This window comes from Protomyctophum bolini (assembly GCF_963924005.1).
Source record: "Protomyctophum bolini genome assembly, chromosome: 22".
Taxonomy (NCBI): domain Eukaryota; kingdom Metazoa; phylum Chordata; class Actinopteri; order Myctophiformes; family Myctophidae; genus Protomyctophum; species Protomyctophum bolini.
The window spans coordinates 14,736,297-14,750,359 of record NC_137883.1 but is presented as its reverse complement, the minus strand read 5'-3'; the positions used below and the strand labels follow the sequence as shown (position 1 = coordinate 14,750,359).

General features: G+C 44.4%; 1 protein-coding gene across 1 annotated transcript; it reads right to left on the bottom strand.

Moving 5' to 3' along the window:
• Window positions 1-300: 300 nt before the first annotated feature.
• Window positions 301-14,041, bottom strand: LOC308310225 (E3 ubiquitin-protein ligase RNF180-like). The gene is made up of 8 exons (XM_080756442.1): window positions 13,936-14,041; window positions 10,747-10,918; window positions 9,340-9,435; window positions 8,237-8,768; window positions 7,741-8,060; window positions 7,245-7,376; window positions 3,524-3,731; window positions 301-467 (listed from the first exon to the last, which is right to left on the bottom strand). Exons 2-8 carry the CDS (start codon window positions 10,828-10,830, stop codon window positions 337-339), a joined length of 1,503 nt encoding a protein of 500 aa, XP_080612568.1. The 5' UTR covers window positions 10,831-10,918; window positions 13,936-14,041; the 3' UTR covers window positions 301-336.
• Between the last annotated feature and the right edge of the window lie 22 nt (window positions 14,042-14,063).

The window sequence follows — 14,063 nt, the reverse complement described above, 5'->3', positions numbered from 1 at the left end:
GCCACGCCCCTCTCTCTCTCTCTGCCCCAACAGAGAGTTCACCACTCAGCCACGCCCCTCTCTCTCTCTCTCTCTCTGCCCCAACAGAGAGTTGACCACTCAGCCACGCCCCTCTCTCTCTCTCTGCCCCAACAGAGAGTTGACCACTCAGCCACGCCCCTCTCTCTCTCTCTGCCCCAACAGAGAGTTGACCACTCAGCCATGCCCCCCCCCCCCCCTCTCTCTCTCTCTCTCTCTCTCTCTAGCTCTCTCCCCCCCCCCCCACAGTGAAGACTCCTGGTGCTCCAGAACATACTGTAAGACATCTGCCAAGATGTTTGTATTTTAAAATCACATCTAACCCCAGAAGATCCGGAAGCGTTTCCGACAGCTGGGCAGAGGCCACTTGGCACAGCTGGCTTTCTGGAAGGTCTGCTTGCGGACATTGTAGATCTTAGGGAAGAAGGTCTTCACTGTCTGGTTGAGGTCTGAAAGGGAATGGAAACGTCTCATTCACAGAACGTCCAAACTGATAATTAATTCCATAGATATGAAAATATTGATCGCTCAAAAAAACATAACATTTACTTCCGTGCTAAAAACCTAGTGAAATACGGGCATTTTATTTTGAAGTTTCACTCTGGAAAGCTGTGTGGTTTTGAACCAATCAGAACATCGCGGGTGCTTATTTGTTTGTTTACAAAGTCACAGAGAGACGGGCAGCAACGCTCGTGGCTTATTTCTAACCTATAATGTTTTCAGATACATATTGTAGCGTGATGATTACATTTAAAACGAGTAATACACCGACGATGTCATCTTTAATGACATCTTGAATTAAAAACGGAGTAATTCTGTAATCAGAAGCAACAGTGTTTGGACGGACGCGCAGCAATGGGAATAAAACAGGTGAATTAAATCAAATTTCATTTTTATTCTTACTGGACATCACGTTTTAAAATTTTATGGACTTTTGATATAAAAACACATAAAAATGGAAATGATCCCATTGTTTTGGCATCCATTGTTAGGGATGCTCATATGATGACCCTGATATGGTCTAATTCGCTGTGACACTAATTCCTATAGGCTGTTGCATGGCAAGGACCGCCAAATGGTAGACTGTGGCATCCCTACTGTAAACGTAGGAGCCTCCGTCCCACACCATCCCTACTGTAAACGTAGGAGCCTCCGTCCCACACCATCCCTACTGTAAACGTAGGAGCCTCCGTCCCACACCATCCCTACTGTAAACGTAGGAGCCTCCGTCCCACACCAAAACCATCCCTACTGTAAACGTAGGAGCCTCCGTCCCACACCAAAACCATCCCTACTGTAAACGTAGGAGCCTCCGTCCCACACCAAAACCATCCCTACTGTAAACGTAGGAGCCTCCGTCCCACACCAAAACCATCCCTACTGTAAACGTAGGAGCCTCCGTCCCACACCAAAACCATCCCTACTGTAAACGTAGGAGCCTCCGTCCCACACCAAAACCACCCCTACTGTAAACGTAGGAGCCTCCGTCCCACACCAAAACCATCCCTACTGTAAACGTAGGAGCCTCCGTCCCACACCAAAACCATCCCTACTGTAAACGTAGGAGCCTCCGTCCCACACCAAAACCACCCTACTGTAAACGTAGGAGCCTCCGTCCCACACCAAAACCATCCCTACTGTAAACGTAGGAGCCTCCGTCCCACACCAAAACCATCCCTACTGTAAACGTAGGAGCCTCCGTCCCACACCAAAACCATCCCTACTGTAAACGTAGGAGCCTCCGTCCCACACCAAAACCATCCCTACTGTAAACGTAGGAGCCTCCGTCCCACACCAAAACCATCCCTACTGTAAACGTAGGAGCCTCCGTCCCACACCAAAACCACCCCTACTGTAAACGTAGGAGCCTCCGTCCCACACCAAAACCATCCCTACTGTAAACGTAGGAGCCTCCGTCCCACACCAAAACCATCCCTACTGTAAACGTAGGAGCCTCCGTCCCACACCATCCCTACTGTAAACGTAGGAGCCTCCGTCCCACACCAAAACCATCCCTACTGTAAACGTAGGAGCCTCCGTCCCACACCAAAACCATCCCTACTGTAAACGTAGGAGCCTCCGTCCCACACCATCCCTACTGTAAACGTAGGAGCCTCCGTCCCACACCAAAACCATCCCTACTGTAAACGTAGGAGCCTCCGTCCCACACCAAAACCATCCCTACTGTAAACGTAGGAGCCTCCGTCCCACACCAAAACCATCCCTACTGTAAACGTAGGAGCCTCCGTCCCACACCAAAACCATCCCTACTGTAAACGTAGGAGCCTCCGTCCCACACCAAAACCATCCCTACTGTAAACGTAGGAGCCTCCGTCCCACACCAAAACCATCCCTACTGTAAACGTAGGAGCCTCCGTCCCACACCATCCCTACTGTAAACGTAGGAGCCTCCGTCCCACACCAAAACCATCCCTACTGTAAACGTAGGAGCCTCCGTCCCACACCAAAACCATCCCTACTGTAAACGTAGGAGCCTCCGTCCCACACCATCCCTACTGTAAACGTAGGAGCCTCCGTCCCACACCAAAACCATCCCTACTGTAAACGTAGGAGCCTCCGTCCCACACCAAAACCATCCCTACTGTAAACGTAGGAGCCTCCGTCCCACACCAAAACCATCCCTACTGTAAACGTAGGAGCCTCCGTCCCACACCAAAACCATCCCTACTGTAAACGTAGGAGCCTCCGTCCCACACCAAAACCATCCCTACTGTAAACGTAGGAGCCTCCGTCCCACACCAAAACCATCCCTACTGTAAACGTAGGAGCCTCCGTCCCACACCATCCCTACTGTAAACGTAGGAGCCTCCGTCCCACACCAAAACCATCCCTACTGTAAACGTAGGAGCCTCCGTCCCACACCAAAACCATCCCTACTGTAAACGTAGGAGCCTCCGTCCCACACCAAAACCATCCCTACTGTAAACGTAGGAGCCTCCGTCCCACACCAAAACCATCCCTACTGTAAACGTAGGAGCCTCCGTCCCACACCAAAACCAGCATTACAAATATGCAGTGGTGGAAAGTATGTGCTTTACTTGAGTAATTCCAACTTCCAATACTTTTACTTCTGCTCCACTACATTTTGGATCCAAATATTGTACTTTTACTTTTGCATAGTGAGTACTGATTTACTTTTGGTAATTTAAGTACATTCTGATGCCAATATTTGTGTACTTTCACTCAAGTAAATTTTGAATTCCGGACTTTTACTTGTAACGGAGAGTATTTCTATATTGCAGTACTTTTACTTAACCCATTTTGTACGGGAACCCCTTTTGGTGTTTTAAACATTATGTTATAATTTAGCTATTGAAAAATAGCAGATCTACAAGCTCATAGCGCGCCACAGAGTGGTGCGCTGTGAACTTGTAGGTCTTGTAGGTCTATTTAGAAGACTTTTTTTTTTAATTTCGACGTCAGTACTTTTTCCACCAATGCAAATATGTACTTTCCGTCTGTCCTAGAGGAGGAGGATGCTGACCTTTCTGGAAGAGGGTGCTGGAGATGAGGGTGCGACACAGCGGGCAGGGGGTGTTGGTGCTCCGGTTCTTGGCCAGGGTGCGGAGGCACTGCTCACAGAACACATGGCCGCAGGGATGGCAGCTGTACGGGCTGTAGTAGACCTCCAAACACACGGCGCACGTGTAGCCTTCTCTGTCCTCCTCTTCGCTGTCAGTCAACAAGCTATTCTGTGTATCACACACACACACACACACATGCAATCATGCATGCATGCACACGCGATGGTGTTAACAAACAACACAAATAGACATGGTGTCATCGTGTGATGCTTTGTGAGCTTGTAGATCTACTTTTTTCCTATCTTTTAAAAATGTATCAAAAATAAATACCATATGACATGCTCAAAATAGGCTGGTTTGAAAATGTGGTTGAAAATGTAATTCTGGTTGTCAATTGTGGCTACCTTTATCAACATTATAATTAAGTAAATTCAAACAAGATAATTCACCCTGCAAGTATAGTTCTGTGAGAACAAAAGGAATCTACCAAGTTGACGCAGCAACAGTTCTAGAAGAAGGAGAAGACACTGGAGCAGCTCGGACAATTTAAGCCTTTTATTTAGGTGCTAGTATAAAAAGAAATTACTAACGTGTTGACCTATACATATGGGCTTGGTCAGAGTAATGAGTCTAATGACACCAGTAGACACCCTGAGGGTGAGACGTGCACGTATCCGCCTGGGTGACGGCAGACTGCTGGGCGAGCGCTGGCGCTTTGGCATGGGGGGTCAGATCAACTTATGGAATGAATTCTGTACTGGCCATATGGAGCATCTGGAGCATCTTGAGTATACAGGATTTGATGAGGTCAGATCAACAATCAATATGGAGGTATAAGGGTGGCAGCTGGGGCAGTGTCTTGAGTGTACAGGGTTTGATGAGGTCCTGCCATATATGGAGCGGGTCTTGAGTGTACAGGGTTTGATGAGGTCACAATCACATCAACATTATGGAATGTCAGAACAGGTCAGTTCCACATATGGAGATCTAAGGGTGGCAGCAGAGGCAGTGTCTTGAGTGTACAGGGTTTGATGAGGGCCCAGGTAGGGTCGGGCCTTCATTTTCAGGCCTGTTGAGAACTCTAGTTTTCGCCGGCTGCCGGGCGCGGCTACACTAATAACTTTGGGGCAGGCCAGTCTAGAGTTTGAATGGACAGGTATCAGTCAAAAGGGAGACATGGAAGAGGAAGGACGGGTGGGGTAGGATCAACATATGGCATGTCAGAACAGGTCAGCTCCATATATGGAGCCGATTGGTTTGAGGTCAGATGTAGAGTTGCTGGCCGGTTTCCTCCAGAAACATAAACCTAACCTCAGTAAAACTATACCTAAACCTAAACCTAAACCTAACCCTAATCTCAGTAAAACTATGCCTGTTGCGAACGTTGGTGGGATTCATAATCACGCGTGAGGGACTGACGACCATATATGGTGGCGTGACGTGTCACAAGGCATAACGGACTGACGGCCATATATGGTGGCGTGACTGACGTATCGACTGACAGGTTTTTATAGTAATCTGTGACCTACTGTCGCAATGACATGACTCTGATGAAGACCGTATAGGTCGAAACGTTAGTCATTTATTTTTATACTAGCACCTAAATAAAAAGGCTTAAATTGTCCAAGCTGCTCCATCGTCTTCTCTTTCTACAATAGTCATGTATTGTATCTACATTATGTTCTCTGTCCTGCACGTACTCTCTACTTAAGATAAGTATGTATTGCCAACACAAAGCCCTTGACAACAGAACTCTGAAGGAGTAATCACTTCACAGGAATTCCCGTCTCTGAACGTTTAACCACACCCACCCTGTCAGGCACAATTTTTTTTAAAGTTTTCAGAACTTTTCTAAAATGTTCAAAACTATTAACTAAAACGCAATTTACAAGTTAGTACTTGGTGCCACACAAAATGTTGCATTCAAAACCAACAATAACAACAATTACAACAGCGTTAATAACTTTGACAAAAGTTTGAAAACCTCTTAGTAGTTGGCCATGAGATTCTGCAGCTGGTGTGTTTATGCTATCTATCTAATATCTATCCTTGATTCCATTCCCAGTTCCCACATCACAAATGAGAACAGCCTATCATGTAGATGGCTGTCCTTGGCTTGGGCCAAGCAGAGGGGGGATTTTGTAATTCTCTGGTCAGAATCCAAATGGCTTTAGTCAGAGACATGTTATCTAGAATGCTTGGCGATTAATTCTTATAGCAGCAATTCATATTTTAACCAATCTGTGTGGTAGACTCAGTATGGGTGTAATTGTGGTGTGTCTTTTTTGCGCTGTGCACAAAAGAGAAAGACAGACATCCAGAGTTCCCTTCAGTGTAGACAGTCTGACTGACAAGGCCTGCTCAATCCCAATTCCCAACCAAATACAGTACATCTAAGGTAAAGACACACCGGAGCACTCCTCTTCCTAGCACAGAGCATCTCGGTGTCTAACATCTTTTGGAAGAGGTGCATGTGTACCACTCAGGACATGAGCTCCAAAGCACATCACCATTTACACAAACAAACAAAAGAAGATACAAAGAAGAAAACACTTTTGGTGGAAACAGCACCTTAAGCTTCGTGCTATCCATCAATAATATCTAATCTAAGATATAGGCAAGCCCCATACTGTACTCTGCCAGTCTGCTGAAAGACAGTGAACTTGGACCTGTATGGTATGTTTTATGTGTATAAGCCATCAACAATTCATCAACTGCTGCTATGGTGTGTTTAAGTTTTAATACGCCACTACTGCAACGGTCTATGTTCTAATCCCTTGATATACACAGAACCACCAACCTGAACAGTGTACATTTTATACACAGAACCACCAACCTGAACAGTGTACATTTTCAACGGTCTATGTTCTAATCCCTTGATATACACAGAACCACATTTTCAAGTTGCAAAGGCGTAATTCTTGTGTGACATTTAGCCCTGTTCTCGGCACAAAACCAGTTGTTAGAAGCCGTGGAAAGTAACTAAGTACATGTAGTCAAGTACTGTACTTGGCAAATAGGCATTATTGTAATTTTACTCCACTACAATTATTTGACGACTTTAGTTACTACAGTTACTTTGTAGATTTTGATAATTATTACAAAATATATTATTCATTATTATTCTTACAAAACACATACTGTAGCTACAAGCTCACAATGTGTCATGTCAAAAGATCACAAAACTTGTTAAACGGGACATTCAACATAATGAGTACTTTCTACTTTTGGTACATTAAGTACATTTTGAAGCCAATACTTTTGTATTTTTAACTCAAGTACATTTTGAATTCTGGACATTTACTTGTAACAGAGTATTTCTACATTGCAGTATTGATACTTTTACCTGTTAAGACCGGGAACGAATGTGTCACTTAACCACATTAAACCATTATTTTAAACTTTAGCTATTGACAAATAGCAGATCTACAAGCTCATAGTGTGGCACTGAGTGCCGTGCTACGACCTATACGGCCTCATATATTTAATTCTGGGGGTCCCTGGAACAACATATTTTCAGATGAGCATCCGCGGCCAAATACAGATAATTCTGGGGGTCCTTGACATGAAAAGGTTTGAGCACCACCGATACGTTTTTTTGTAGAATCTGGTGTCAGGTAAAGATTGTGAGTACTTCTTCCACCACTGGTTAGAAGACCAGGACCTGGCCTGGTGTCTCACCTGCTCCAGCTGACTGTGGAGCCAGCGTTCCCTTCGTCTCTGCTTCCTCCTGTAGCTCTTCAGACGGTTCCTTTCCCTCTTGTTCAGCCTGTTTGGTGCCGCTGAGGAGATGCCAGAGGGCTGCTGCTGGGGCTGAGTGGAAGAGCAGAGCTTTGGAAATTGTGCACCACAAAATACAAATAAGGTGCTTGGTACAATGCGAAGAGAAGATAAATGACTATTATTAATTAATTAATTAAGTTAATAATTTAACTTTATTGTTCCCTTGGTGAAAGTTAGTTAGTTGCTATAATAATATAGCTATTTTATGTAATGTTTTATTGTTGTAACTGACTGCCGGTGTGCCAAAGACAAATTTCCATTTTATGTAAATTTAATGGACAATAAAGTTTTATTTTCTTTTATAAAACTATAACTATAATATAGCTATATAATATAACTATAATATAGTTAGTAGTTAGTTATAAATAAAAAGCATTATTATTCTTATTATTACCAACACTTGCTCCTCCTGCTCGTGTCCCGCCTCCTCCCCGATGCTGTCGGCGATGGTCGTCCCTCGCAGGAACATGGGCGAGTCAGCAGCCTTCTCGGGAGGCGCTGGAAGGAGTGGCGAGGACACGACGACACCCTCCACGGTGGTGGACGATGTGTGCTCCTGATCCAGCGTGGAGCGTCTCCCTCTAGGAACGGCCCAGCGACGGGGAACGCTGTCCAACGCATCATCGGTGACGCCGTCAATCCGCTGCGTTCTGCGATGCGCCGCTGGCGAAGTACGTGGGACACATTGGACCGTCCCTGTCATCATCGATAGGGCTGTCCCGATTACACATTTGGCCAGATAAGACAAATAACTTAAATGGGCTACCGCTATACAATGAAATCACTGACATATTTAATCATTCTTTCCTTCCAAAATAATTGACAAAATAGCAGAAACAGTTGATCTACGACACGAATACAAGCTTATGTAACAATTATGACAGGCCTACTCATCGAGTGCGTCTTGTCCACAGCAGGACATGCCGGGCACGGATCCAAAGGGCCACTTGAGGAGGCGTCGTCACCTAACATGCACCTCCTCCCACTAGAGACGCTGGACATTGAGGAGACGTTTAGGAGAAGCGACTGCGCTGCCTCACTGGCGTCCATCGACCGGCGTGAGGAGTCCCCGGCGTGGGGCGTGATGATGGGTGTCTGAGGGTTCACGACGTGGGACCCGGCGGCAGAGCCAAACTGTGATCCGGCCGATACGTTCCTGTGGAGTTGTGGGCTGTCCTGCTCGTTGCGGCGGCATGCGCCTTGCTGTTGGCCCCGCAGACAACCCTGTTGTTCTCCCTGCCGCCTGCCGGGCCTGCTCGGCTGGACAGAGTGTCTGTGGTCAAGATCCACACGGCTCTTGCTGATGTGGATGGCGGTGTTCATCTGGCCACAGGGGCACCGGCTGGCGTGGTTGATGAAGTTGAAGCCGCCCAGACGAGCACTGCAACTCTGGCAGTTCAACTTCCCCACAGTCCACTGGGCCTAAGAGAGACAGAGTTACTAAAACAATCATTTGCCACACTTAACTGGCTTGCATTCACTTGCGCAAAACACCTTAACCACATGAACTCTAGCTAACGTTCACTTTTATAGTGTTCTACATCCAATTCTGTCTGCTCTTTTCTTCGTGTCATCACTTGTAATTTCACTTATTCATCCTGTATGAGTTCTGTCTCCTGATTGGATGAAATTGGTATCCCAACGTGCAAATGCACCTTCTGTTTATTAACAGTTAGCCCACCGAAAAACGTAGCGTACGTTAATTGTCGGCAAGCGACAAGCGCCAAAACACGTAGGTTACGTTAATTCAGTTGTAAAAATAGGCATTTTTTGTATTTGACAACTTCAGAGTATTATTGACAATGATAATAAGTAATTCAGTTATATAAAATGAAAAATAATAATGTCAGGTAATGTAAATTCCACATACAATAAGTTGTATAACATGTTTTGATCCGATCTGGAAAGGCTACTCACATTTGCTTTCAGATGGCTATCTGTTATATATTGTAGTTCGATTAACTGTTGCCACCGCTATGGTGAACACACTTACCTGTTGAACAGACATCAGTATCCATTCTGGCAGCTTGTCAAGGTTCACGTGCCAAACGCTGCACAGGGAAGCTGCACTCTCATCTGTGGCTGCCAGCTGTTTGAAGAGGAAAACATCTCTAAACATCGGTATCAGTGGTTTTCAACCCTTTTGATACCATGGCCCATTATTTATTCAGCATTAAGCCACGGATGAGATTTTGCCTCTCAGACCCAAAACTTTTTTAGAGCGGTGGCACACCATCTCCTATGCACAGCTATGTATGCCTGTCCATATGTATGTATGTATGTTTCAGTACCGCAATACCCCTGGCTGACCTAAAGTGGCACTGTTGAGGTTCACACTGAACTACAGTCGGTTACAGGTGCATGACGGGAAGCCTTGTTTTTTCGTAAAACACCAATGCCAGTTTTTGTGTAGACCTCTTGTAAATGTAGTAATGCAGATGTTTAAAAAATAATGTAACTCTTGATCTATAAGTGTCCATTTGGTTACAAACTCTCCATAATTTAGTTGGGGATCATCCACCTGGGCTATATCATTCTTGGAAATCTCGGTTGTTCCTGTTGTTCCTGATACAAACATCTCACTATTACAAAGCAGAACCTTAAGAATGGTGCTACTGTATAAACAGCCATTTAATAACATAGTAATACATTATGTTACAGGTCAAAGACAGACACTCCGGTGATGCGCGGAATATCAGTCTGTGTGTGTGCGTGTGCACATACGTGTGTTTGGTGTGTGGTGTGTGCGTGTGCAGGTACGTGTGCGTGGTGTGGTGTGGTGTGTGTGTGTGTGTGTGCGCGCACGTGCGTGCGTGCAGAATGGAGCTCTATACTGCGCTCCTCTACCCTAACCCTGTAACTGTATGTGAATGACGGAAAATAACCTGGTTCCTCCAATTCCACGAAGCCAATTGAAAGCCACATTTCTGGGCACACGTAACTTGGCCAGCTATAACATTAATGCTGTTTCTCACTGTGAGCACCTTCAATTATCAAGCTTTATTTTTTGGTTTTTATGACAAGATACAGTGAGACACTTATAATAATAATCTTTATTGTCCCGAAGGATATTCATCTTCAGTCTGTTCAAAACACCCACAACAAAACAACACATAGCAAAGAAAAATCTATCATAACATATTACGCACTGACTGGCTGTAATGGACACCTTATTTCATTTTTACCTTCGTTTACCTTTGCTCTGTATTATTGATGATGCTTCTTTTTGTTTTATTTTACCTCGTATTTGCTCATTTTGCTGTACACAACAGTACTTTTTCTTTTTCATACTGTCTCTTACCTGTAAGCTGTAACCTTAACTGCTCTGGGCGACTGATTTTTCCCCAATGGGATAATAAAGGTATCTATCTATTTATCTAATAAAGAATGTGTCACTCACCAGATGCAGGCAGGAGGAGTCTAGGAAGGCTTTGCGACATCTCCTGCAGCGCAGTGTGGACAACTCACTTATTAGGCCCTCCATGGAATGGTAGTCTGGAGTTCTCTGGTGGAGATGTTGCCCCCGCCACGACCCAACTACGGATAAGCGGTCGACGATGGATGGTCCTGACCTGTAGGCTACAATTCACAATGTACACACTTAGCAGATATTGTCACATCACATTACAAGTAAGGTGGGTGAAATTCGTAGTTGTGCAGGCTCATCATTGCAGTTAAAACTAGAACTGCACTCTGCCGAGTGCATACTTGCTTGTTGCACACTAGTAGGCCATAAATGGCCTACTAGTGCGCAAGCAGAGCGCGCAAGTACTTTCGAGAGAGAAAGTAGTCTGCGTAGTCAGTTCTGTAGAAAAATTCTCTTCTCTGAAATGGTATGGATTTCTGTCCTTTATCCTAAAGTTCTGTTTGGTTTAGTTAGTTATATACTACAACGACGTTAAGCTTAATGGTTAACTTTTTGACATTTGCGTGATTTTTATACAATCCAGAAACATAATGTTGTATGACTTACGTCATCAGAAATGGTCATCTGTGTAATCTGGTCCCACCAGATACCACATTACGTCATCGTTGAGAGCTGGGACCAGAGTACATGGTGTGTATTACCGTGGGCTCTCATACAGAGTATGTAGTTGTAATTTGATTAGCAGTATACTGTGGTTACTTGGTTCCAAAAAGTGACAGCCAAGTTTTTTTAAACGGTAAGTCTGTGCCTGGTTTGCTGGGACCAGTTACCACATTACGTCATCGTTGAGAGCTGGGACCAGAGTACATGGTGTGTATATGTATGACTAGCTCTCAGTGATGACGTAAGAGAAATGGTCATCTGTGTAATCTGGTCCCACCAGATACCACATTACGTCATCGTTGAGAGCTGGGACCAGAGTACACGGTGTGTATATGTATGACTAGCTCTCAGTGATGACGTAAGAGATATGGTCATCTGTGTAGTCTGGTCCCAGCAGACCAGGCACAGATTTACGAATTACAAATCACATTACATTGTAATTTGATTAGCAGTATACTGTGGTTACTTGGTTCCAAAAAGTGAAGCCAAGTTTTTTTCAACCGTAAGTCTGTGCCTGGTTTGCTGGGACCAGTTACAACATTACGTCATCGTTGAGAACTGGGACCAGAGTACATGGTGTGTATACGTATGACTAGCTCTCAGTGATGACGTAAGAGATATGGTCATCTGTGTAGTCTGGTCCCAGCAGACCAGGCACAGATTTACAAATTACAAATCACATTACAACTACATACAGAGTATGTAGTTGTAATTTGATTAGCAGTATACTGTGGTTACTTGGTTCCAAAAAGTGAAGCCAAGTTTAGGTAATAGGTAATGAATGTATGAGTAGAATTATAAAAAGCAGTCTCTATTAAAACACAAATTCAGTTCAATGTCATCAGACTTAGCCCTTGTTCAGCAGTCTAACTGCTGACAAGTAAAAAACAATTCAAGAAGATAAACACACATCAAATGCATAGACAGAGTGCAGCAGTGCCTCGGTAAACTAGGATAAACCAATAACCTAGCATCAGTCTAAAGTACAATATAATAATCTGTAGGTTACATTGAAACTATAGGATACCAGGTAAACTAAAATGACATGCCATTACATTTTAATTGTGGTAAAATAACAAGCAAAGCCTGAACTGCAACAAAAACATGAGCACAACGAGGAAATGACCCGGGTAACTAAGTTTGCATGATTAATGGGCTGAGGCAGTGGTTCTCAAACGTTTTCATGTCAAGGACCCCCAAATTGACCCTTAATCCAACGGACCCCCATTTGAAAAGATAAGCTAGGGAGTCAGGACCTAGCCTGGCTCCAGCCCCTGAATCGCTAGCCACGGCCATTAAAAAAATATGTTCATGGCTCAGGCGAGTGAAACGAAATGAAAATTCAGGCTGAGTGTCAGGCTACCAGGGACCCCCATGAGAGAAGATTGTTTACGGCTCCATCAGAGATTCTCAACCATTTTAATTTCAGGTACCCCCAGTTTGACATGCATTAGGCCTTGGACCTATTAGTGGCATTTCTATCTCTGGGTGGGACCCCCAATTTATATTGTAAAATAAAATCGCCTGGGTGTCCGAGGCTAATGTGTAATGTTAATTTAACTCTACAAATGGAACCAAATGGACCCTAACAGGTCAATTTGGTTCTCTCCGAGACGAGTTACAGATTCATAAGAGTCCATCCATTTGATTCCTAACTACATTATTTAGCTAGGGACGAGTAACACAGTGACTCTCAGTCTCTCAAAGTACATTTAATAGGCCAAATTAATTATTACCGTATCTATGTATCCTATGAATTAAAAAATATGGGACCCCACTGTAAAATCCTGTGTTCTGACTTCTGAGAGTATACAAAATGGAACTATATTATTTGGTTCCATTCCATTTGATTGATTGGTTGATTTGAACAGTTTGCAGAAAAAGGCACAGGGAACTAAGTACAGATCGATACAAGGTCTGTTTCCATTGGGGTCATTTGTAGCCTTTAATGACTAGTGACTACTACTATGTAGAAACATCATATAGATCATTAAGTAACAGACCCGTCACCCGGCCATAAGAGTCCATTTGGGCCAATGGTCTGGTGGTCCCCTAGCTCTGGTCCATAGCTCTCTGCGCAGGGCAGAATCGTAGAAGCAGTAGAAGGCTATGGATCAGAGCTAGTGGTCCCCTAGCCATGGTTCTTCATGGCAGTCATGTTTCAGGGCTAGTGGTCCCCCGGTCCCCGGACCCTGACGTTGAGAAGTTGAGAACCAGTGGAATAACATATCCTAAAGCCACATATTTGTGGCAACAATAACTTAAAAGTAAGCTATAAATGATGCATGGTCGAGGGATCCTGTATTATGGGCTATATTTAAAAGCAAAAGCCCGATGTACCGTAAAATACGGTAGGTCTACTTCTTAGACTTAGAAAAATAGCAGATCTACAAGCTCACCGCGACGGCAGTGAGCTTGTAGATCTGCTATTTTCGGTGCGCACTAGCCCTATACGTTACGGTGGAATAAGACCCGTGCAGAGGGTAAAAGATCACAACAGATTGTTACAATAAGAACGAGGGCGACACGTCTTCTTCGTGCACACAACAAGTCACTTACCGGGGTGTTTAAAAGTAATCCTCCCAAAACCACCGGGAATCTAGAGAGAAAGGCTTTTAAAAAAACAAAACATCAAGTTGTGATCATGTCCACTTCCACACACACAGGTGGTGACGTCACTGGAACAG